This window comes from Elgaria multicarinata, chromosome 6 (genome assembly GCF_023053635.1).
Source record: "Elgaria multicarinata webbii isolate HBS135686 ecotype San Diego chromosome 6, rElgMul1.1.pri, whole genome shotgun sequence".
Classification (NCBI taxonomy): Eukaryota; Metazoa; Chordata; class Lepidosauria; order Squamata; family Anguidae; genus Elgaria; species Elgaria multicarinata.
This window is the reverse complement of record NC_086176.1, coordinates 67736251-67763328: the sequence shown is the minus strand read 5'-3', so window position 1 is coordinate 67763328 and position 27078 is coordinate 67736251. Positions and strand designations below refer to the sequence as shown.

Below are 27078 nucleotides of genomic sequence, written 5' to 3'. Positions count from 1 at the left end.
TTGTACCATGGGTTAAATGTTTGTAGAATTTGAATGCATCAAGCTTTGGTTGCCAGAGAGAGTTTACTTTTTTGTTTTTGTGCTGTATTTCCACAAGAGAGTGTGCTCAAACCAGCACACAATAAATATCAAATACAGTATCATCAGCAAAACAATTGACTACCAAAAAATAAAATAAAAATCAAACCAGTTCAGATAACACAATGTTACAATGACCTGATGTGTTCAAATTCAAAAAGCAAGGCCAAAATTGACAATTAAAATAAATAAATAGCGAACTCAACTGCCCCACTACTGGTCTTGCTTTATTCCAAAGAGCTGGGGAGTGGCAATGGTGTAAGTTGCCTTCTCCAGCCTTCCAGCGATTCTGGCTAGTAGTTCTTCTATAGTGCTCTCCAGCAAGACATTAGACTTGAATTATTGCTTTTTGCGTTTCTGTGTCTCATCCCAATGGTGTAAATGAGACTTGACAGCCGAGTAAAATAATTTGAATAAATCAAAAGAAGCGTGGAGAGCAGTTTGAGAGTTAAACACCTTGTCATTTCAATCTATACTGTATTGTGCTGGTGTCAATAAAGCTTCAGGCACTGATTGGCTGAGCTGGTGTGATGGCATGGGATGTCCGGTTGTTCATGGAACTGAATGGTTTTCAGTCCAGCTCCTGAGAAGAGAAGTTTTTCAGTTTGGCTGGATCAAAACTTCACAGAGGGGCAGACTGGAACATGAAAAAAAAGTCCCAGTATGTTGGAAAACTAAGGGGCAGGGAACCCAGAGGCAAGGAAGAGGAATAGAAAGTGGCTTGAGGAAAAGGGCAGAGGAGATCAGGAATTGAAGCACAAGGGAGCTAATCAGAGAGGAGACTCTGAAAGATCTCTACAGGGCTTAAGGTTTGAGTCCAAACATGGGGAGGGAACAGTATACGAAGGTCCAGAGAACCAGGTGGGGGCAGGATACAACCTCATCACCACAAAGAAAAATCATTGATACTAAAATGTTTGAGGATATTTATAGAAACTCATTTTCCTCTATCTGTTGTCCAGAATGTGTGAATTTTGCTGGAGCTATTCAGAAGCAGTCTTAGAGCAAAACACACAACATTCTTGTAAGTGAGTTTTCTAGACAGAGAGTGGCTGCACTATTGTGAGCGAGCCAGGATACTAATGCATGAGGCTCGCATTATCACTCCTACTTCATTCCTCCAGTCAGTGGGAACAGCTAAACAAACCAAGGATTCTCTGTCACTGGGAGTGTTTAGAATAGCATCCAAACTGGGAACTCTGGCATGTCTCTCGAAACACATGCCCAAATTGTAGCCCATGAACAAACCCTGGGTTATGACTCTGTCTTGTTGGGGAGAGACAAGCCAGGGTTCCTGGTTTGGATGCGGCATTAACCAAGCCAGGGACAGAGAATATCTGGCTTGTTTGGCCACTCCCACTGGCAGGAGGAGCCAAGTGGGAGCGATTGGGATGTGCTCACTAACATGCTGGCTTGCTCATGATAACCCAGATTCTTTTACAAAACTGGTGTGCTGTAATGTGCAAACTGACCAGTGGTGTGCTTGTGCAGTTAAACTAGGCCTTGTATTTTGAAAGACAGAGCAGTTTGTATTTCCCTGTGTGACATATTTTCTCAAAAACTACAAGTCCCAGTCTGGTAGTGCATAGGCAGTTAGTGCGTACATAAACTTGTGCATAGGCAGGAGAGACAGCTAGTAGAAGAGGCAAGGCACCTTAATAATTAGGGACATTGGTCCCAGAGACAGTGGGAGACAGTGCTGCTGAAAGGATTCACAGGCCCAAAATATATGTGATTAAATGTCTAGTGTACACACGCTGCCATGTCTGGCTATCATGGGAGATAATTAATGATTTTGCAATGAAAAATAAAACGTTAAAAAGAAGTGATGTATTAACAAAATTTTTGCAGCCATGTTGATCCACTAGATTTTTTTAAAAAAATCAAGATTAGATCAGGTATGATGATGTAGAAGCAAGCACAAAGATATAAAGATTGCATCCAGGAAATTTGAGGCAGGCCTGAAACTGGGGAAAGAGTTGAATAAGGAGTGAACTAGGGAGTCGCAAATGCTAGGGATGCAACTGCTTTCACAGGCAGATGATAGAAAGAAACCTGGGGAAGGGTGGAGGTGAGGAGGCAGCTCCTTCTCTTCCAATCCCATTCAGGAAGATCCAATGTTTGGATAGCAAAGGGATAATCCAGTAGCTGGATCACTTGCCAGGCAGTTTGGATCACTTGCCAGGCAGTTACTGTTTCTCTTCTTAACATTCCCTTTTAGCATCATAAGTCCACGACTGCTTTCCAGCAGTTGCATTTCCCCCTTATTTATGGCAAATAGATCATCTCAATCTTTTTCTACAAGTAAAAGTTGCCATTTTGCTCACTGCTGCAACCATAAATGTGTGTTGAATGAGGCCAGACAAAATTCTGCTCACGATGAATGATTCAGATGGTCTGTCAGAGCCGCAGTAACCAGGAGCTGCTGCAAGCCGAGGGTCATATAAGGTCGTAAACCCTCTGGAGGAATCCATGTGAGTTGGGGGACCTGCACCACAATTTTCTTTTCCTCCTTTCTTTTACTATGATATAGTAGAAGTACTGCAGCGGATTGGGCAGGAAAAGTAACCTTTCTTCAATGGATGACAAATTGGGGATCCCTAAAAGGGATCTACATTTGAAGCCATTTTTTTCTGCTGTATCCTTAGCTGGGAACCAATAGCATAAATCAGTTCTTAATTTGTTGCTTTTAGATGCGTATGGTTTTTGTAAGGTTTAATATGGATTCAGTCCCTACTAAATCACTGGCTTGTTTTTTAGTGTCAGCCTATAGCTATAAAATTCATGCCAGGGTGCTTTTTATGACTTTAATATTTCAAAGCTTATTCCTTTTGATTTCATCCATCAAAATATTGCTGATGCTGCATTAGACATTTGTGGATACTTTAAAATGGTATTCCATAATGTGTTGTTTCGTTGCTCTAATGTTTCATTTCATGCCTAATATTCCAAAACAAATGAGGAAGGGAGAGCATAAGCTGACCACTTATTATCACGGTGAATACACATTAATCGTTTGAAATGGGAGCCAGGTCCTTTAATTTGCACATTATATAAGTTCAAAGCTTGTTAGTATACTACACAAGAAACTGTATTGACATTTTTATCATTCTCCTCTGGCTAGGCGATTAGATTATACCACGGCTTATTTTTCCTGAGAGGATAGAGTAAAAAGGACTGATCTAAAAAGAAAAAAAATGGCTCCTGGTCAACAACTCTTTTCTTTTTTAACCCAAAGCCAAAACTATTGAATCCATAATACTAATGATTTCTGTAGCAAATGAGAAATTGGAAGCCTTGGGGAAATGGTAGAAAAGTTTGTTTTAGTCCTTCACCTGGCTTGGCAACCACCCCACACATTTGCTGAGGTCCTTTCCCAAACAGTTTTTCACCCAGTGATGCCAACCTTCAGGATTTTCAAGAAGCTCTCCTGGCCTCTTGTGCATGTCCTCCTATCAAGAGCTGCTACAACCCTGGAACATTGTGACATCAGTGAAGCTTAGCCAATGATATGATAGGGCTTGGGGATCTGCATCTTCAGCCTTATATGCACACGTATAAAGTTCCATTTTTTGGTAGAAAGGCGTGATACAAGTCAAATAGATAAATCAATAAATACAGGTCCCCATTTCTCTTGCTATTCTGTTCTCCATTGGAACCACCTGTTGGCTCCTACTTCCTTTATTCCTTTTTTTCTAGACTCCTTGATTCCCTACATCTGCTGCTTCTTGCGCCTCTTCTCTTTTGTCCTCTTATTGATGACATTTGGAGCGTCATTTCAGCCTCTCTCTCCCAGTTCCAACATCCACATCTCCATGTTTTTGCGTCATCACAGTAGTTTAGCTAACATCTAGGAGAAGCTTGCAGACCAACAAGCAAAAGCCTGAAATCTAATGGGGCATATATGTGTTCATGGATTCCCCACTCTTTAAAACCTTGGTAGCTGAACTGAGAGATGGCTTTTCTGGATTCATTCTTTAAAAAGAGAACTGTATTTATTTATTTATTACATTTCTATACCACCCAATAGGTGATGTTCTCTGAGTGGTTCACAACAATTTTAGCCTACTTGCAACCCTCTGAAAATTGAGATTTCAATTTAAGCCACACAGGGACTGATTATTCTAGAACTTAGAAGTGCTTTCCATTAGCATAAAATGGGTGGGGGATCAAAATTAGTATATAGAAGTTTGTGCACTGCTTAGTCATACTTGTACAATGTTAAGTAACTCTCAAAGCAAGGTGGCTTCCGCAGCCAGTTTAGCGAAAGAACTGCAATTTTTTTTTGCTTTCACCAATAGTTTGTGTTTGGACAATCGCAGGAGGAAAAGAAACATTGTGGCTTCTCCCCCTGCCCCCATGTGTTCCCCGCACATACCTGTTGTTTACATAATTACCTGCTCTGCAGTTTGGGTTGGTGTGTTGTGTGAACCCGGCAATTATGTAAACAATGGACACTTGCATAGCATGTGCAGAGCGTGGGGAGAAGCCACAATGACTTCACACCCACCCACTGTGATTGTCTGATCCCTGATAATTTGTTCTTGACTGATCAGAAGGTGTTTATTCTTCCAGTGTGTTTTGTGTAAGATATGTTACTCCAGAAATAGGTCAGCACCCCCTATTCAAGTGATGAGGTGGCTTCTTTACTTGATGGTGCCTTTCCTGTGCCAACCAGATATATTATCTTTAGGTATTAACCACAATCTGAATGTGTTGAGTTAATATGGATAGAATGTCTTTCTAGATAACTCATTCATTTCTGTGAAGTAGACTTTTCCAACCTGGTGTCACCAGATGTTTTCCTATCAGCCCTGGCCAGCAGGGCCAGTGTTCAGGGATGATGGGACTTGTAGTCCAAAACAACTGGAGGGCACCAGGTTGGGCAAGGCTGGCGAAGAGTGACTGACAAGGCTGGTGAAGAGTGACTGACAAATGAGGACAATAAGTCGTCTCTCTTTCAAACAGACATTCCCAAAATTGCCACTAAGCAGCAAGGGTCAATTTTTTAAAAATTCATTTATGTATTTATGACACTGTTTGGTGGTAAAGCTGAATCCCTGCAGTGATTTAACCAGAGAGTGCCATGAGTGAATTGGACCACATTCTGAGAGCAAAATGACTCCAAGTGATGGTGGTACCAGTAGTAGGAGCAGAGTTTCAACCAAGTAAAGCTGCCCTCTCTGGTAGTATATGGGACTGTTCAGACAACACGCTGAGCCATGGTTAGGTTGCCAAGACTTTTGCAGTAAATGGCTAGTAAGTGTACTTAAACTGTGGTTATGTAGCCCCCATGGCTAGGAATGGTTCACACAACATGCTAAGCCGTAATGTGTAGCTCAAAATGCTTAACCACCCTGGCTTAGCATGTGTCTGAACAGGGTCAATGTGTCTTTGAAGGCGGTGGGAGGGGGAATGAATAGGGGTAAGGCTTTTGGGGGTAACTTAAACTTTATGACTATCCTTTGCTGGAGTCTGTAACTACAGAGTTCCCAAGATCGAGACGCATTAGTTAAAGATATCCTTGTGCAGATTAACAGTGCTAGGTGGCTTAGAATAGATTCAGTCACTTCTGAACCCCTTCTTAATACCTTCAGGCTCCCAGCATTGTCAAACTCAGAAGGTTTTCCTCCTATCTTCGCTCCCTTCTGTCTGCAGCAGACTGCTGCCAGACCCAGCTGCTTCAGAAAATGTCATTATGTTAATGGAAATGGCTTTGAGGTTTTCCATGCGCAAATGGGGGCTGAGCGGGGGCGGGGATTGGGGGGAAGAAAGCTACTACTCTACCAGATTCCTGTAATAATGTTGTTGGATTGCATTTTAGTGGTATTATTTCTTGTTTATGCTTTGGACAAGTGAGCGAAGCAGCAGCAGGAAGTACATGTAGTTGGTGGGGGGGGGGGCGGAGAAATCCCCAGCAGCCTGTATTCTCTGTGCATTCTCACTCTGCTACCTGTGGTGGGAAATGATTAGTACCTATCCAGCCCCTCTAGATATTGGAGCTAATGGCCTAATATCTCTCTTTTTCACACACACGCACACTGAATCCAGGCTCTCCTCCATGAAGCTATAGCTTCGTTTACTCTCTTAGTGGTGAAAGGCAAAAAAAAACACCAAACCCAAACTTGGGTATGACAGTCTGGACTCCTATCCTCATGAGCCAATTCAGTATCAGAGTTAAGCGGAGTTGCTTAATGTCCAGAGATTTAGAGTAAAAATGACTTTTTCCTCCCCAAGAGAGAGATCTCAGTTTCTGAAAAATTCATTAAGAGTAAATACAGTAGTCCAGGGCCTGTTTCAATTCCCTATTCCCATCTTGAGACATAGTTCACAGAGCAAAGTCAAGAGCGATGTTCCATTGGGTGTCATTTACCCTCAAGTGATGCCAGAGCCTACAAGCCTATTAAGGGAATTTGTGATACACTTTACTGAGGCGATAAAATATAGATGTTATTGTTCTGACAGACAAATGGTACTGGCTGTTGCACGCATCAAGTCAGATTTTATTTCCTACAAAGGAGACTGCCATGTGATTTGGTGTTGAAAATGTCACTTGAAATCTGTTTGCCATGTTCTGTGTCTCTGTAATAATAGCACACTAAAATGTACCCTTTCTCATACCTTTGGCAACTAATGAGGACTTGAGAAGGTAGACTGGGATCTTCTGGTAGTTCTCTGGGTGATTTGCAGTAGATCGGCAAGCGTTTCTAACTCCCAGTTGTTTAACAATAGCAACAAGAAAATGACCTTTTCACACCTAAGTTAGGCTGCTTGAAATGAAAGAAGCTTGGCGCAACCAAGAGTGGACTTCTGTGTGAAAGGGCTCAGTTCAGTTCTGGTATTGAAAATAAATTCCTAGGCTCAGAATGTGCTCCCCAGCAACCTGTTCTTTAATTCTCAGTTTGTGGCTGGGTTCACGTGGGTTAGCTTGTCGTCTGAATGCAGTGCATTTTCCACAGGGTGGTTTGTTAGCCATGCAAGGTGTCTTATTTCTCTCAAAAAAGCCACCTTGAGAACCCATGGCTTGTTGTTGGGTTGTTCAGGGTAGTTAACAAGCCACACTGCATAGTTAATGAGCAACCCTGAGGAAAATGCGCTGCATTCAGACAACACGATAACCCATGGTTCAATAACTACCCACACTGGGTGGGTTAGTGTGTTGTGTGAATCCAGCATCTGGTTCTGGCTGGTAGATCTTGGGGTTCTACTAAAAATCCAAAGTAGATCTGCTGAGCCTGAAGTCTTCCCACCCCTGAACTAGGTAATACTTACTATAGGAAAACCAAAATATTCACATGCTAAGACAAAAAGCACACATAGTAGCAGAACTAGATGCCCTTCACCCAGTGTATAATTGAATCACCACTCCAGCACTCTCAGATTAGGAAGCAGAAGAAGTTCATATTCCTGTCTGTAAAGAAATGTGTGATTCTGCTGAGAGAGATTTCCTTTGTGCTCTGTCAAACAAAATGACCGGTCAGACAGTACATGAGAAGAGGACTCTGGAGCATTTTTAGACCATTATTTGTTTCAAATACATGGTTATCTGTTACAGCTAGGCAGAGTAAAATCCCATGAATCATTGTACCATTTGTCTGGATGTGAAGCAGACACGCTTAACCCACCAAGCAGAATAAAGCGTGGGCAATGTTCTTAGCAAAATGGAAAAATTAGCTGGATCAATATTAGGATTGTCTTCTGTTCAGAAAATGGTTCCGAATACATAATACTTAGGACTGATAATCACAGAATTTACAGAAACCTGCTATTCAAATCAATGCAGTATAGTATTTGGAGCAAGGAGAGCGTTGCTCAGATGTTGTGTTTTCTTACGTTCTTGTTCAGTAGACATGGTACCTTAGAGGCAGTCAGTCATAATCCCATGGATGTCCCTTTGGCTCCTCAGCTCTTATATTTGATTCGTTTCATGAAGCTGTTTCTTACTGTGTGGACTTGTCTTGTAGCTGGGATTTCAAAAGAAGTGTGGGCATACAGCACCCATGACTCTTCCAAGGTTGCTGGAAGGGTCAAAACAATGATAAATGCATAAAAGGAGACGCAGTCAGAGTTGCCACATTATGGATTTTATATCCGTTTGTATCGTTACAGAAAGCCCCTAGAATCCTCTATAAAGCTAATGTTCCAAAAAGCTGCACAGAATTTAATATCTTTTTAAAAGCAAAGGTAGCTGTGTTATTCATGAGAAAAATCCAAAATTCATATTTAGGCAATACCATTATTAGTCCAACTAAAGATCACAAAATATTGAGCAAGCTTTTGGGTTCTCCAGGTGTCTTCATCAGGCAAGATAGCAGAGGGGGAATAGCTGATAGTCTATGAACCTAGCATCTAAGTACAGTCTTAAAATGGAATGTGGGAGGAGGCTGCGGATACTCAAATTATGCTCTTGTCAGGTGCTTAGATGGGTTCAGGTTTGCACCTAGAATTTCTGGGATGGAGGAACAAACAAACAATGGTTGAAAATCCAACTTTTACTCAAAACATCTATATCTTTAAGTAAAACACATAAACCTGGTTTGGATGACACACTGCAGCTCACTGTGGGTTATTCAACCCATGTTGAGAAGCAGAGCCTGCAGGCATCAAATTGCATATACAACCCCCGCTCATGGGTTGTCATGTTAAGTGAACCCAGTAGGTGTGGACTGTGCAAGAGTTAAATGAACCTCACATAAACCTAAAACAGGCTATAAATTACACGAGGGCTGTTTCACTGAATGCACGACATAACAACCCCTGAGTGGGTGTTACATATTCAAAATGTTGGCTGCGTGCACCACAACCTCACTGTGGGTTAAATAACCCACAGTGGCCCGTCATGTCTTGTGATCAGAGACCCAGGCCTTAGCTAGACCTAAGGTTTATCCCGGGATCGTCCAGGGGTCATCCCTGTTCATGTAAATGACACACAGGATATCCTGGGAGCAGGCATGGACGACCCCGGGATAAACCTTAGGTCTAGCTAAGGCCTCAGTTCACATGATGAAACCATGGCTTATTCTGGAGTGAGTGTGCTGGCTCTTGGCTGCTCGCCCACTTCTGGTGTACTCTTTCGTATCCAAACCTGGAACTCTTGAGTTGTTGGGGGAGATTCTTCTAATTAAGGGAAACCCTAATAAGATTCCAAGAAACTCCAGGGTTCCACTGACACTTTCATGACACATCATATTATAAGAATCATGATTATAAGGGCCAATAATTGTTCTACCATCCCTCACCCACAGCTGGGAACTCTTTTCATCTTTACTAAGATGACAACTTGGGATGTCCTTTGTTATCATTAAAAGAAACATTATATCCTCTTTCCTGGAGTACTTCCCTCATATGTTATCATATAAGTTATGTTAGTGGAGGGCAGCTTCCATTTTTAATTAGCCTGCAGCTTGAGTTTAAATTGGAGCTGATTAAAATTTTCTAACACACATTAAAGATTCCACACAAGCATTAAAGTTCAGGTTTATTTGTTTTAGCCATAGGCTATATAACAAAAACAACGTATAATACAATTCAAGGCGAAAACAATATCAGCACCTAATACAAAGCAGAGTTCACATCTTTTTTAAAAAAATTAAATGGTTTTTGAAGTTACTTAAGCTTTAGAATATATCCATGTATATCAGTAAATACTTCTCTGCCAACATAGATTAGAATAACGTTTCTTTTTTCTCTGACCCAGTAGAACATTTTTAAAACATATGAAATATTGATCTTAGAAATCATGAAATGATTATCCAAACCACTTATATCCAATTCATTCTTAATATATTTTATCACTGGATTCTGCCTTTCTAATACAAAGGTAAATATTTGTAGCCCAGAGTGTGTTTCCAATAGAAGAAGCAATGGTTAATACAGTTGGCGATAATGCAAGGGTCAAGCACATTAATATGTCATACAGTTCTGTCATTTACAACATGAAAGATATGTGTGCATCATAAAATTGTAATCTTTGAAGTGATAATGGAAGGCAATCATAAGTGTTTTCCCCAGAAATTATACAGCCACAACTGTGAGTCAGATGAATCGCATTTCAACATTATAACCAGAAATGGGTGGGGGTGGGGGTGGGAAGAGATAGCTTCTTAACCTATACTCAGAAAGCAGCTCAGAGGATTGATCTGAAACTTGACAGTGCAGAAGATGTCAGTTTGAGAATGGGCCATGGCTGTGCTGATTTTGCATTAGAAAAGGTAAGAAATTGCTTATTGATAGGAGTTTAATGTTTGATGAGTAACCTCCAGCAGTTTGACAACTATTGTCTATTTTCTATTCATAGACTTTGCTGGGGTTAAACGTTATCAGTTGAATTCCCTGTTTGTACAGCATTTTTCAGTGAACTGTTTATTGTTTTGGCCGGGGTGGGGGGGGGGTGGGGGTGGGGGTGGGGGTGGGAACGTGCTGTACCCTAGTAGTTTTTTTAAAAAACGTAATGCAACCCTCCTCCTCTCCCTGAATTTTTTCCTGTGGGAATTCATAAGGTTTCAGAACAATTCTGCGGTAGAGAGGGGTGAGAATGAGTGTGAATTTAGCTGGTTACCAGGGAGATAGAATAGGAGAGAAGTTGCAGGGTAGAACAGGTGAGAAGGGAGTTATGTCAGTTAAGGTTTAAGGAGTTTGGGAGACAGAGAGGTTTTGGGGGAAAATAAGAGCTGTAATGTTAATTCTCCTTTCATAAACTTGTAATTTAATGATGTTGTTTTATACTGCATAGAAAGGCAACCAATCCGTGGGTCTTTTTTAACTTAACAGTTAACACATTCTGAAATTCAGCATTCGCAGAGTTTTCCCTGACACAGTCACTCTCTATTACTGTATATGGAATGATATTTCATTATTGAAACTCTAGGACTTTTTATTTGAGACACAAAGGGTTGGATCCAATTGAGGCCTTGCGAACGTGCCCAGCTCCGCTGGGTTCTGGTCCTTGCGCAGCCATGATGTAGCGCTTCCGAGGTAAGTCCCAAAATTAACACAAACACTAGTTTCTGGAAGAGGTACCTGATATTTTGGGGCTGGGTGTACACTGACTGCTTGCCCATGGCTCCATTTGGATCCAACCTACTGATTCGTGTGACTTCTTATGAAACATGGTCTCTTAATAAGCACCACATGTCCCAGAGTTCCTTAGTTCATGGTGGCATTTTCTGTGCACTTGCAAGAAGTCCATTCTACTGCTAAATGTACAGACCCCAGAAGGCTCCAAAAAGAAAGAAAAAAAGGTCCCAAAATTGATACCAGCACCCCCACAAAAGAAAAATCTTATTTTGGGGCCAGAAGATGTAAGTTAATAAGCTAACCTTAATTTTCAAGTTTATAAGCCTATATGCGTTTCAAACACTGCTGTCTGTTTTACACTGCTGCCAGGAATGTAAAATAGGACGCTCAAGCATTATCATTGGGATGAACCTTGATTTTTAGGCAGGTTTGTAGCAGTTGAGAAAATTTGGAAGTGAGGACACCACTATGAATGTCAATCTAGGAAGAAAAGATGAAAGTGATAAAGCAGATCCCAGAATTTTGCTTTTAATTAAAAGAAATTGCTACAAAATATCCTGACAAAATATTCACTGTGCTATATTTTGAAGTCTAATTGCAAGTTCGCTTGCAAGAATTTAATTTATGGCTTTTGGTGGGCAAATAGCTCATTCCTATCTTTATGGAGCACTTCATGATACAGCTGTTACCATTATGTTGAGGGATCCAGTGAAGATGTAGAGTGTACCAGGTCAGAATATTCAACAGAGCAGCTGCTTGCCTTATACTTCTGTAGGTGATAGCCAGCTGTACCATGCATTACAGAACACCTGAGTTGCGTTTCTTTTGATGGTTTCATTAAAGCTCTAAAATGCCATATGCTTTGTAAAGATACCAAAGAAGGATCGGCTTGACTTGGCCAAGACTTGGAAGGGCAAGAAAGTAAATGACAAGAAATTAGGGTTTACTGTGTTAGAATTGTGTTGTTGTATATTTTGTGGATGGATGCTGTTGTCATCTTGCTTAAAGTTGCAAGCCTGCTAAACTCATTTTGTTCTTTAACCTTAATTAAATCAAGGAAACAAAATGCCACACTTTTCAGTACCAGTCTCTAGAAAGAGTCTAAATACCTATAATGCATGGAATTGAGGTTTTGGCCATAGAATTTAAGGGCGCAAATCTCTGCATGTTTAGATGGAAAAAAGTCTTACAACTCCCAGAACTCCCTAGCCAGCTTGGATTTGTACCATAAACTCCCAATCATGTGATGATGTCATGAGAAAGGGTATATTAGGTTTCACTGACTTATAATTTATTAGTAGATTATGGTGGTTGTATTTTAAAACATACATTCAAAGTGAATGATATAGACAAAATATCCTACATTGATTGCTCTGTCTTCTTTTTAAAAATCATTTAACAGTGATTTTACTTAATATTTTCTTTCTTGCTTTGAAGAAGCAACTGCTTCCCCTAAAAATCTCTAAACGTCTTAATGCAATAGTGTGTTTGTTTTTCAAGTAGAGACATGAAAAAACTGAGTAGTTTACCTATTTAATCATGACTTTTTATGTTTGTGTTTTTTTTTGGGGGGGGTGGCTTTTTGTTTTGCACATTTCACCAAATGGCAAATTATATTAAGCCTACCTTTGGAGCAGGCAAGAGATCAATATTAGAGGAATAAATACACACCACTTTGAGAAATCAATTTTTTCTGCACGTCTGGGCTTTATTGTTTTGGGTATGATCTGGCATATACTTGGCAGCTTATAATTGTCTTAGAAATGCTACTCCAATACCATTGTATTGCATACCCTTTCATTATTTAAGAACATATATTGCTATATTTTATAACTTTAAAACAATGATTATTTTCTCCTGTTGAAAATAAATACAGAGATGATAATAATCATGGATGGCATTTCAGGTTGCTTTGTATGCTCTTTACCCCAGAAAGCTAGAACATTTGGAATGGCTGAAAAACCTTAATAGAAAATTCTGCACATGAAGTCTATAAGAGAATAGTTAGTAATTTTAATAGTGCTGAGGATGCATTAGTCAGTGTGATCAATCAGTTCATTAGGCACAGATTAAAAGTATGGATTAATCTTACTTTCTTTGAGAGCTCTCCCTCAGTAGAGGTTACTCGGCATTTATGCTATTGTTGGACATGAACCATGGCTCGGCTGTGTTGTTTAGTCAAGAGTAAATTATACCTTCATGGAGTATTGTGTATAGAGAAATTAGCTAACCAGAATTAATTGAAAAAATGTGTTGTTGAACAATATGTTTTTAGGTTACTTCCTGAGTGACAGAACATGTTCACATGCACCTAGGCAAGAACATTCCAGGGACCACAGAATATAGCGGATTCCTCCTCCCGAAGCTGTAGTCACTCTTACGGCCTTGGGAGGGGGAATCAGAGGTCAGGCTGTTCCCCCAACCCCTTACTGCCACCATAGAAAGGACCACAGCAGCTGCTTTTCCAAGCAAACTCAGATGACCTCTGAGAGGTCAAGAAGGGGATGTTCCAGTGGTCATGCAGAGGAAAGAAAAGGTGTGGATCCACAACATCCTACAGCCTCTCCATTGCTATCATCACCCTCTGCATGTAAGTGAGCCAGGATGAGCTCGGGGGCTCGTCTACCTGATTATTATTTTTAATTTTTGAAGAGGAACAGGAGATGAAATTATCTCCATCATTCCTCCCACCCTGTCTGGCTCTTACCAGCAGGGCATAGGATAGACGGAGGGCTCTCAGAAGTACATCTTTCAGAAGTACAATCCATAGGTGTTCTATAATATGAAGGCAAAAACTGAGTGACACATGTAGGAATTTGACCCAAGCTTTAGATGGCCTGCCCAGTTCTGCCACTATTTATGGGGCTAAGCCTCTCTTGCAATTATGCAGCATTTTTGTAATCTATGTGAACTAAACCATGTCCTGTACGAACCCCACCCTATTGTAGATCACAAGCTGAATATGAGCCAACAGTGTGATGTGGCTGCAAAAAAAGCAAATGCTATTTTGGGCTGCGTTAATAGAAGTATAGCTTCCAAATTGCGTGAGGTACTGGTTCCTCTCTATTAGGCCCTGGTTAGGCCTCATCTTTAGTATTGCGTCCAGTTCTGGGCACCACACTTCAAGAAGGATGCAGACAAGCTGGAGCATGTTCAGAGGAGGGCAACCAGGATGATCAGGGGTCTGGAAACAAAGCCCTATGAAGAGAGACTGAAAGAACGGGGCATGTTTAGCCTAAAGAAGAGAAGACTGGGGGGAGACATGATAGCACTCTTCAAATATTAGAAAGGTTGTCACACAGAGGAGGACCAGGATCTCTTCTCGATCCTCCCAGAGTGTGGGACATGGAATAATGGGCTCAAGTTACAGGAAGCCAGATTCCGGCTGGACATCAGGAAAAACTTCCTGACTGTTAGAGCAGTACGACAATGGAACAAGTTGCCTATGGAGGTTGTGCGCTCTCCCACACTAGAGGCATTCAAGAGGCAGCTGGACAACCATCTGTCAAGTATGCTTTGGGGTGGATTACTGCACTGAGCGGGGGGGTTGGACTCGATGGCCATATAGGCCCCTTCCAACTCTACTATTCTATGATTCTATGCATACACCACATCCATCTAAATGGCACAGTAGCTGATGAAAGGTTCCGATTAATGTGCACTATCTGGATGTTGTGGGTGGCCTGAGTGGGACTGTAATTATAATTAACTTTCATGTCACACTTACATTTTAGGAATCGTACTAGGAAATAGTATGTTAGTGCATTTTGTGTACAGTATTATATACAAAAATCACTTAGGAGAAACACCAGGGATGGATTTCTTGCATATGCATAAACTTAAATAAATTCATTAAAAGTGATGTATGTGTGTTTTGTGGGCAAACTGAATCAATAGGTTTATTAATATGTTTAACCTGGGACTCAGATTGCCCCATTCTTCCTTAACTGCTTGTGCTTGTTGGTGAAAACTAGGGGAGGGTTGTGGTTCTGTTTCCCAGATTGTGTCTAATAATTTTAGTGGTGAAACACAGAATATTTCACCTGGATCCAGAGATCCTTTGCACGAACAGAAGAGCATTTCCACTTGTGAAGGAAGGGGGGGGTCCTTGATTTCCTTTTCCTGCTGAATTCACTACACACACACACACACACACCACTTATACTGTTCCAGACAGACTCCCAACTCTCAGTAACAATTCTTCATGGGTCTACAGTGGGAAGGGGGAGGCCAGCCCTGTCCCATGAGCGGAAATACACTCATGGACATTGGATCCAAGCTACTCAGTTTCTGATAGATGTTATTAGTTTCCTGTTATCGAGTTACTTAGCTCTATCTCAAAACAATATAGGTTGTTATTCTATATAAATAGGCGATATCAAATTTGTACTGCTTGCTATTATACTGTAGATGGTATTTTCACAACATGTATTCCAAATAAATGCAACATGATGGCAATATAAAAACTTGTTTTTCAGAAGGAGGTAAAGAAATTGCACAGCTAGAGATATGAACTGGAAGGGCTGGAGTAAAATCCTCTTAATTTAGCTTTGAAGTATTTACGTGGTCTGTTCCTTAAGAAGATGAATTGCTGGAACTTTTGCTACAAATGATATAAAGTTATGAATTTACCAGCGAAATAATCCCTTGTTTGTTGAAGGATAGGCAATTAAGTGTTAATTCACATCATAGTAATGAGCGTAATCAGGGTCTAATAGCAATTGGCATTATGTCTTGTACTCAGCACTTCAGTGATGTAAATTACCCTTTCAGTCTCCTAAATACTTCCAGATCATGATTGAATAGAACAAATAACATTTTACAGGCCATAATATAAATGTTCAGAAATCATGTTTTAATAGAGAGATAAATCAGTTAAACAGGAAGACTGACAAAAATGTCTTTAAATATTGCGCTTTCTTAGATTGCCTTCTGTGCCAACTGTAAGAATGAAGCAGACAATTACTTTGCTTGCTATAAAATGCTTTTTTCTCAGGGTGCTTATGCAGTAAACGAAAGGATGGTCTGAAACTCAAAAGCATCTACAATGTAACGCAATAAAGCAACGCATGATAAGAAGCAAAAAAAACCGTATGTGCTCCATTAATTTCATAAACGCTGGCTGGAAATTTCTCTGCCCCACTTTCCTGAGCTCTTTCTACACACACACGCACACACACATACACATGCACACACACACACCTACTCCATGATGTTCCTCCTGGACCTAGTCCTTCTCTTCCTTTCGTCCATGAAGCCAGACAAGACCTGGGGCAGGTAGCTCCCTTTAGCATAATGCTGTGTTTCCACAGTGCAGTTCTGGACAGCTAATCTCCCACTACCACCTCACCTGGGCCCAGGAGCTCAGGCTGCAATCCATTAGTATGGTGGTTGAAAGTTAGATAATGCCAGCTGATTTCCCTGATGCTACCATGCCCTGGTCCAGGAGCTCAGGCAAGGTGGGCTGAAGAAGAATAACTCCACTCAGTTCTTCCACTTGCAGTAGGAAAGTGTTGAGTGAGAAACTGATTTCCTGGAGTCTTCCCTTTGAGTCTTAAGAGCCCAAGGGAGGTAGCAGTGGTCTACCATGCTACTGCCATTTCATTCCCAAACACTTCTCTGCTTCTCTAATAACACTGCAAGTTGATCTTAAGACACAGGGAATAGAAACCTGCATTGGCACCCAGTTTAGACTCTTGTGTACCGCTGCACATGTAGATTTCCTCCTAGAGCCCAGTGGAGTAGTTTGCCATGGGTGCTTCCCTGGGAGCAATTGCGCTGGTATTGAGAAAGGTGCTTTTTCCCCCTCCTTGGAAAGTGTGACATAAATACAGATTCTTTATTGTGAATTACTGACAAATATACAGTATTTATAATGCTGAATTCTCTATCAGCTATTACAAAATTCACACCATAAGCCTTTTTTCCTGTTTGTTGGCACTTTTTAAAGTCTCTAGATGATAGTATTTTTCATACACGCAGCAGTGTTTCTGATGCTGACAGTGGGGGCCAAAAAAATGCAAATATGTGTAAACAAGTTGCCATCCTGCTTTAGTGCAAATCAGTGTCTTCAGCTATGTGCGAAAATGTAAAAGAAAACTGAATTTTTTTCTACTCGTTTAAGCCTATATTTCTGTGCAATAGTTTAAAAATTCAATTCACAGCTAATGTTATGGTGGCTCTTTTCTGCCTTCTGCCCTTTCTAAATAAATAAAAATTAATTCAACTGTAGGTAAAACAAAATGATGACAGGCAGTTTAGGTGGTTGCGCACATTTTGTCCTAGGCTGAGGATGCAAAATTGTATAGAGGATTTGGCACAAGGGCTTCATACTAACATTCCAGAAGGAGCAAGAATTTGCAGGTAACTTGGTTCCAGCTGCCTTCCCAGGACTAGTAGCAGCCCCGGTACCAAGTGGGGGCGGCATTTTTGTTGGGCCCATTAGAAAAGTGGTTCTCTGCAATCGATGTTGTGCTTAAGTGGCATACAAAAATTGGCCCAATAGGGAGAGGCAGAGAGGAACTTGGTCTTATCACACCCATACTCAAAGTTTATTGTGTTAGCCAAAGGCCATGACAACTTGGACTTATCAGTCATTCAGCTTTACAGTTGTCTACTGTAGGTTTCCAACCAAGAACCATAAGTGCTGCGTTGGAGCCGCCCCCTGGTGTTTCCTGAAATCTTGAGAATTATTTAGGCATTGCAGACAGTTCCTTTTGAAGTAGCCAGCTTAGATTGAGTGGGGAGGTAGGAGTTTATGCTACTAATTCTATGGAAAATTCCCTGGCTACCAATTAGCTTTCAGGCAAAATTCAGAGTGCTTACTTTATATTGAAGCTTTATATTGTCAGGCAGTGTGCTTTTCCAGGTGTAACTTCACCCTTTCCCATCCTTTAAGGTAGGTAGGCAATTTGTGCCCTCCAGATGTTTTGGATCACAACTCCCCAAATCCCCCAGCTTTGACAGTGCCAGCTGGGGCTTATGGAAGTTGAAATCTAAAATATCTGGAGAGCATTAGGTTGACTACTCCTGTATTAAGAGTCATAGAATCATAGAGTTGAAAGGGACCTCAACGGCCATTTTGTCCAACCTCCTGGCTCCTGCCAGTGCAGGAAATCAATACAGCATGTCTCATCAATTTAAGTTCCGTTGGGATCAGGGCCAGCATCAAGTGGAGGCATGGTTGACATCAAGGACCCACACCCTAGCAGAGCTCCACTGACAAGAACACCCTGGAGTTGCTTCTCTTCAGCATTGCATCCTGCTTGTTCACCTGCCTCTTGCTCTGACCCAGACAATGGTGTGGGTGAGAAGAATGAGCAATAGATGCCACAGCTTACTTACTTACTCACTGGCTTCTTGCTTTTCAAGCAAGCAATAATGAGAAAGAGGATGAGGGGCAATAGCAAGTAGTGACAATGGCAGTGAGAAGGCAGACTCACAGAGAGGAGGGAACCCATTGAGGATGTCTTGTCCAAGGGCCTTCATAAACATAGATCCAGCACTGCTTAGGAGTATGGAGCCGTGCTTTCTGACACTGTGATATCGTTTGCTTAGTATAACCTTCCTGAACCCATCTCTGCACCTTTTTAGAATGGCTGTTAAAACATTTCTTTGAAACAGGCCATCTCAATGAATAATACAGGTTGTAATAATATCATATATTAACTGGGGGTTTTGTTTTTGAGAGCTGATTTGAATAGTAAGAAAGTGGAGTATACCCGGTTTCCTTGCCGTTAAAGCAGCTTCTCTCTTTTATAGCAAGAGCATACTAGTTTTGAGATCCCTGATGATTTGCAGGCTTTATAACAAGAATCCTTTCCCCTGTTTTGTGTTCACACTTCCCTGAGATTTATCCTCTTTAAACTTGACAATGTTTGCAGAATAGTGTTCTGTTTTAATTAAAACACTTGACTCCACTTTAAACCAAAATATTCAACCCCTCAGTGCTTTGCTCACCTTTTTCTACAATGGTAATTTTCTCTTGTTGTCTATTCTGGAGGTTTTGTGTTGTGTTTCTATGTTTGAGCGCATTTTATTTTTAAAGTTTGTTCTTTATGAAAACAAACACTTTTTAAAAGTTAGCTGTGTGATCTGGGGAAAACATTTCTCTTGACAAGCCATAGTTTATTAAAAGCTATACTCTAACCTTCAGTTTTATAAAGGAATTGGGGGAAAGTTGAACATAACAGGATTCACATTTTATTCTGGCTTTTTTGTATGCTCAAATATGTTAGTGGTTGTACTGAACAAATAAAATGGTAGTTTATGCCCAAGAGTCTTTAGAAATGGAATAAGCAACCTGATACAGGCTGCATTCGGACAACACTATAGTCAAAGGTGGGTTAATAGTCAACTCCACGTTTGATTATCGAGGGGATACTCCCCCCCCCACAACATGATTATAATCAACTAAGGTGTGCATTAAGGTCAGTGTCGAGTTGACTTTAGTCAGTGGTGTGTTTGATAAGGCACATCCCCCACTCTCTTTTCCCCCTTAGTCCTCCTGCTGGTATCCCATCAGCCATTGCGAGTTCTGCCGACTAGACCACTCTGTAGTCACCAAAAATAACCAACTATGTGCAACGAAATAGTCAACATTGCCTGACACACAACACAATAACCAGTGGTTGTTCAAATAATCAACTCTGCACGGTTTTGGTTATTTGCGTTGGTTATTTCGGCCAAATAACCAACTGTGGTGTGAAAAAGTCCTGACAGATGACACAATAATCCACTATTGACTATTTAACCCACCGTTGCTTATCGTGTCGTCTGAACCTAGTCACAGACTCCTTTCAGACTCAATGGCTGGGGGCACAGGTACGTTAATTGTAATGAGCTTTGGATCCGACTTTTTCTGTTTTCCCCTTATTTATTCTCTGTGTGATGATTGTAAGTGCTGAAACAGCTTCTGTGCCCGTGTTTCGTGTGCTTTCCTGCTTCAGTTGAGCCACTGAAACATTGATAATTGACTACATAGCTAGAATCTGTGAACCAAAACATGTTACCATTTACAGTCTTGTATTTTAAAAAATATTTTTGTCTTTTTAAAAAATTGTCTTCAGTGACGTACCCAAAAACGTTCCAGCCAGCATCGTTTCTAAGCCCTGTAATTAGAAGGACTCAATGCTCCCTTCAGACCTCCACTCCCCAACTGGGAGCTTTTTAGAAGCTCCCCAGAGCCTCTCTGGCTGCCTTAAGGAACAGAATGCCAAGCACCTTTCCAAGTACCCCGAGGTGTTACTTGCATCATTTCCGTAGGTTCTGGCAAGCTTTTAATTGGGTGATGCTTTGTGTCCTCAATCAGGTAAGCAGCAGGTTGTGACAGCTGTCCTATGCCCTTTTAAAGCTTTCTCCATCTCCTCCAAGAGCTTATCTGAGGTATGGGGGTGTCTCAGCGGAATGGCAAGTGGCAACCATTTTAAAATGCAGACGTGGAAATGTGACAAATGGAAGCACAAAGCACAACTGCAGTATACAGCTTAATTTTTTCTATACCTTCTATCTTACTAAAATTTGCATGAACATCAAGAGTCTTCATAGTTTCTAAAAAGGGCAATATGGGAGGATTTTTTCCTTCTCCAGGCGGTTTGCTTTTTATATAGCTAGACACTGTTTTCCTGTTGCTGATTACTTTGGGGCGGGGGTGTTGGTGTTTCCAGTAGACTTCGTTCTCTTTGTCTTTCATTCAGACTGAATGTGATTTCTTAGATTTACTCAGAGTAAAACTATATAAAGCTGATGTGTTGTCAGTTCTGTTTGTACTGCGATGACTTCAGTAGTCCAAGTTGTGTTGACAACTAGGCCTGAATCTTATTATTATTATTTATTTATTTATTTATTATTTATTACATTTCTATACCGCCCAATAGCCGGAGCTCTCTGGGCGGTTCACAGAAATGTTCACCTTATGATAAGGTGTCTTCAGGTAACTGTAGTTGGCTGACTCTATGGGCATGCCTTTTTTTATTAGCAGTGGTGTAGTGGAGCCAAGGCATGCAGGTCGAAGTGCCAGGGCTTTTTGATTAGCAGGGACCATGATGTCATCTTCCACCCCTACCCCTCTCAGGCTTCCCTGTTCCTTCTGAGTTTAGCTGCAGTCCTCACAGTAACTGGGGTTAAAATGGATTTCCATATGAACAATATATTGTGAACTCTCCCAGTTGTAATTCAAAGTATTTTGAGGTGGTTTGGTCAATTGAATGGTCAATTAAGACCCATACGCTTCACAAACCACCTGCTCCAGGTGGAGATGAAAACTGATAGAACTGGTTTGTTGATATTGACTAACATAGCTGCCTGCATTTTTGCACTCTCCTTGGAGTTATAGCAATGGGTACTGTCATGATGAGCATCTGCATTTTAAAATTTACCGCTACACCACTGTTCATAGATATGTGGATATATTTGTTTTTTGTTCAATTTTTGGCATAACAGAGTGTGCAAAGATGGATTCTATACCTGACCTCAGACCACATCCCTTTTGTATCAGAGTTAAAACACTAGTAGTATGCTACTGTCTTGGTGGCCATTTAGCATCACCCAAACGGAAGACACTGTTTTGCATATTTTTGCATATATTAATGTATGTATAGAAGCAAAATTTGAAATGATGATGATTTAACTAGAAATACCATACATCTCACCATAGTGGGGAAGACTGTGGCCTGGTTTGCTCAATTACTCTGATTTAAACAAGCCACGGTACATGCCGCTGTGTGTTGGACACCATTTGCCTAATTATCTTCTTGGGAGCAGCTTATCATGTTGCTTGAATCTGGGCAGCATGGCTTGTATGAGGGAGAAACAACCCTCAATAACCCAAGAGCAGAACATTGGTTATTTGAAGTTTGTTTCCTCCTCCTCCAAGCCATGCTGCCTAGGTTTGGACAACATAACAAGCCGTGCACAGGCAGAAAATTAGGCACATGGTGTCTGGCACACACTGGCAGCTTAAACAAGCATTTAAGCTGCAGTGATCATGCAAACTGGGTCATTGACTTCTGTGTTTGGTGAGCTTGCTGTTGGTGGGCAACATCAAAGGCCCTGCTCTCCCACTTCATTGTTCTTAATCTTTGAACCAGATTTGGACTGGACAGCCCTTCAAATAGAGAGGACTGTCTAGCTATTGTTGCTGTGTTCGGCAGCGGTGGGGGGCAGGAGTAGTAAGGATTGTATATATAACTAAACATATTATGGCTGCTAGCTTTGCTGTCCTTGCAGTCCTGTATGCCCCCTGAAAATTTCCTGGTGATTAGATGACCTTCTAGAACAATGGGGGACTAGGAGCGGCAGGGGTGGGGTGGGGGGATTGGCAAAATCACCTTCGCTTCTCTTTCCACAGGGGGCAGCATTTTCAACAGTTTTGGGTCCAACACAATTCTCACCATTTGGACGTGGGGAGGGCATAGCAGTATTTTTTTAAGAGAAGCTCTCCCAAAAGGTGCTATGCAGCATATGTGATTTTAACTATTGTAAGCCGCCTGGAATAATACATATGTATTAGAAAGGTGGGACATAACTCTTCATATGAATAAATCAATATCATCACACAAATGCCTTCTTTTTAGGTTTTTGCTCTAACCATGTTCATGGCTGCTGAAGCATGTAATGTTTTATGTAAATGCAATCTATGAAGCTATAAAACTGTTATTTTCACATCCATTTTCTATGTAAGCACAACATAATTATGCACTTAAGGCTATGTTTAAGAGTGTTTTGAAAAATTTAGATTATTTTAAGTGACTAATGAAGGGCTGAATATTATTCACCTACTTTTAGGATTTTGTGAAATGCCAGAACGCATTGCAATCCCAGTAAAATCTGCTTCAGAATTCTGAAAACACTATGACCAGAGTAAGAACTCGGGTACTATGCTATCTTTAGAAGACAATGGGTGAGTTCGGATGATCTGGGGGGGAGGGGGGGGGAGAAGCCATTGTGGCTTCTCCCCCCACTCCCGGGCATGCTGCACATGTGACTGCCACTGCCATTTGCTTTATTCTCTGCACTGCAGTGCAGGTTGGTGTGTCATCTGAATCTGACTTTGTATGCACCCTACAACCTCTACTGCATGTCATGGCTAGTAGTGTGGGAACGAAGCAACTCCTGCCGCACGCTGGGTTCGGACAACACCCTTGCTGCAGTGCAGGGAATAATGCAAATGGCAGTTGCACAAGCGGGGTCAGGGGGAGAAGCCATGATGCTAACCAACATTCTAACCCACACACTTTGGTTGAGAGTGGCTTGTTGTTGAGCTGTGGGTTGTTTGTTGAACTGTGGATTAGTATGTTGTCTGAACACAGGACATTTTCTGCAGGGTGGCTTGCTAACCGCACGGTGTGGCTTATTTTTCTCAAACAAATCACCTTGAGAACCCGTGGTTTGTTGTTGGGTTGATTAGGTTGGTTAACAAGTGTTGGTTAGCATGTTGTGTGAACAGCCCAATGGGTCATTTCACTCAATCAAAGAACATGGGTTCTAATTAGCATGTTCACTATGGTAACTTGGGCCACCCAGTCCAGGTTCACATGATACAATAAGCTGTGGTGAATGCCTGCTACAGCATGAATATTCACAATAGCATCTGGTACACACTGTGAGCCACCGTGGTTTTTTTAAGCCATGCTGCCGGCTGCTGGTCATGCAGACCAAGTCAATAAAGGTGAGAGAACAACCAAAGGGTTAAGCAGGCTGGGTTGTTTTCTGGAAAGCTTTAATTAAAGAACATGCAATTAAACTCTAACCTCTTGAGCCTTTCTATCTAAAAAAGCCCAGAGCCTTGGAGGACCAGGTAAAAAACTTAGGAGTTAGCAATTAAGATGCTAATCCTTCTCATAAACATGGCAGCTTATCTGAGGGCCATAGTTAGAAGGAGATTGAGTCTGCTGTTAATAATCACATTTTTTTAATGATCACATCCTTTAATAATCTCATATTTTATTTCTTATGTGAGATATAAATAAGCACAGCTGAAGAACGTGATCTGGAAATGGGAATGCTTTTCTTTAAAACTGAGGTAGTCAGTAATACTTGGTAAAGATATTCAGTGAAATTAATGAAGCGTGGAATAGAATGATGTCTAGGGCAGAACTGTGAACAGCCTATGTATTTTGAGATATGGAAGTCTATACTGTCATTTTTCTGACTGACTGACATTTGTTTGTTTGTTTATGGATTTATATTCTGTCCTTCAAGTGCTTGCATACTACTTAGGGCGATTTACAGAAGTTAAGACCAATTATAAAATACAACCACGTTCAGTAGTAGTAGTAGTAGTAGTAGTAGTAATATGATAAAACAGAGACAGGTTCAGCAGATAGCAAAAACATCAGATGGGATGTCAGAATAGATATGTACATACATACACACAGAGAGACACCACATCCAGTGAAACATGATGAGAGTGAGCCAACTGAGTCTCATGGGGCAAAGACTTCCATCATTTGGCTGCGGCCACTGAGAAAGCCCTTTCTCTTGTCTCCATCATAGGCCTAATCTACACCAAGCAGGATATTCCACTATGAAAGCAGTATATAAGAGGCAGGAGCCACACTACTGCTTTACAGCGGTATTGAAGTGCACTGACAACTGTTGGGGCTGATTGACACAGACCATCTACCGCGTTCATACTGCTATCCTGCTTGATGTGGCTCCCGCCTCTTATATACAGCTTTCATCGTACAATATCCTGCTTGGTGTAGATTAGGCCATAGTCAGGACATAGAGAAGTGTCTCTTCACCAGATCTTAAGGCTCAGAGCTTTATGTATAAAAGGTTCCAGATTCAATCGCTAAGCATCTCCAGGTAGATCTGGGAAAGACGTGTCTGAAAGCTTGGAGAGAGCCACTGCCAGAGAGGAGACAGTACTGAGCTAGATGGACCAGTGGTTTAACAAAACAGCTTCCCATGCTTCCTAATTGTTATGCATAATTAAAACCTTTTCATACAAATTCCCCAACGTCGTTGCATTCATATGTTTTAAATGGTCTAGGTATTTGTTGCCATGTCCTGCAAATGGCAAGCCATAAATTGGATTTAGGCATCAGAGGTATGAGTGGTAACATTCTTTTAAACCTGGGATCGCCAGGTTGGAAGCCCGCAGACACTTCTCTTGGCGTCCTTGGCAGGTTCTCTGCTTCTCTTGATTTTTGTTTTATTTCTTAAAACTTTTTAAAAATTAACTGGGAGATTGAAGGGGCTGCCCTCCATCTTTATTTGGGTTCAGAAGGACCTCAGCCCCCACCTCTAACTTGCACTTGGGCAAGTTACTTTTTTTTAGTCTTTCCAGTTTGCTTCCTGGGAAATGAGTGTTTTGTGACTAGCCATGCCCCCCAGGGCAGACATTTTATGAGAATGCCAAGGGCGCTCTCAAAATTTCAAATGGCCCACAAACCCAAAAAGACTGGAGATCCCTGAATCTAAACAAACATGCTTCAGCTCTGCAATGTGTCATTTTCACCTTATGGAAGGTCTAATATCCAAGGCATAGGATATTAGATCTTTAAAGAGGAGGTATATTGGTGAGAATATGATCTTTGCATTTTCACTTGTTTTTTTACGCTAGCCTCAAACAAATTGGTTGAAAGTGCAATACCTGCTGTTCAGTCAGGCATCCATAATGGGAGATAAATGGAAATATCATCCCTGTCATGTCTCATTGTCCACCTGTCTCTTTCTCTAGGAGGTGATTTCCTCTCCTTTTTAAGAAAGAAGAAGGATGAGCTAAAAACCAAACAGTTAGTGAAATTTTCATTAGACGTTGCTGCTGGGATGGCATATCTCGAATCCAAAAACTGTATCCACAGGTAAGATCAATTCAGATGTTCTGCACTGTGGTTTTGATCGTTTGAACAGCTAAGCAAAGTGTGTGAATACTTAAATTTCAAACTAAGTGGACAGCTGAAAATAAAGCTGGCTTTACGGAATTTTTAAAGCACTGTCTCCTTTAACCACCAACATACTTCATTGTCTATTGTTCTGTTATTTAGTTGTATAAGAATGGAGTCACTTTAGCATGGTTTAGCACAGGAGTGTTCAACCACTTTCAGCCTGAGGGCAGAATTGCATTTCGTAGAAGCACTCAGGGCTGCCTTCCAGTGGTGAACAGGGACAGAACCAAAAGACCAGCGTACTTTAGCTTAAAGCTCTTACTGCCAGCAAACTATTTATTTATTTGCGGTCAATATAGTAAAATCCCTATGTGGTTTACTTATAAATATTAAAATCACATTTAAGATACAATATTGAAAGCAATTACAATTACAATAAGACCAATACAAGGAGCAGTAAGATGGAGCACCATAATTAATTTAATTACAAGCTGCGGAAAGCCTGGGTGAACAAGTGTGTTTCAGGAAGCGTTTGAAAAATGCCGGATTTTCTGCCTCCTGAACTGCATGGGAGAGGGTTTTCCAAAGGGTGGGTGCTGCTTCCGAGAAGGCCTGCTGTCGAGGTATTGCATGGCGACGTTTGGTTAATTTCGAAATGGACCAACAAGGCCTCCTCTGATGATCTTAAAGGTTGGCTGTGGGGTATATCTAAGGGAAGGCGTTCTGCTAGATAACCTGGTCCCAAGTTGTTTACGGCTTTGTATGACAATAACATCACCTTGAACATAGCTCGGTAGCTGATAGGCAGCCAGTGAAGTTATTTTAACACAGATCTTATGTGAGTGTCCCAGTGAGCACCCTTGCTGCTGCCTCCTGCACTAACTGCAGCTTCTGAACCAGATACAAGGGCAGCCGCTCATAGAACTCAGACTTCGGAGAAGTATTTCAACCTTTTAGAATGGGGGGAAAACTGCACAAATACCAGAAACCACGCAATGATTGGTGGTCAGGGGAAAAGGGGTGCAACCATCTAGGGACCCTCTGAAGGACTGGATTGGGACCCCAGGCAAGCTGGATTTGCCTCTGGGGCTGAGGTTCTGCATCCCTGCTTTAGCACAACTTTCCCCAAACTGATACCCTCCGGATGTGA

General features: G+C 41.3%; 1 protein-coding gene across 1 annotated transcript in view; it reads left to right on the top strand.

The window, feature by feature from the left end:
- The window catches only part of FER (FER tyrosine kinase), a 176472-nt gene that overhangs the window by 112602 nt on the left and 36792 nt on the right, over positions 1 to 27078 (top strand). The window contains exon 17 of the mRNA XM_063129537.1: positions 25781 to 25904. Within this exon, the coding sequence (XP_062985607.1) occupies positions 25781 to 25904 (124 nt within the window). The remainder of the gene's footprint in view (positions 1 to 25780; positions 25905 to 27078) is intronic.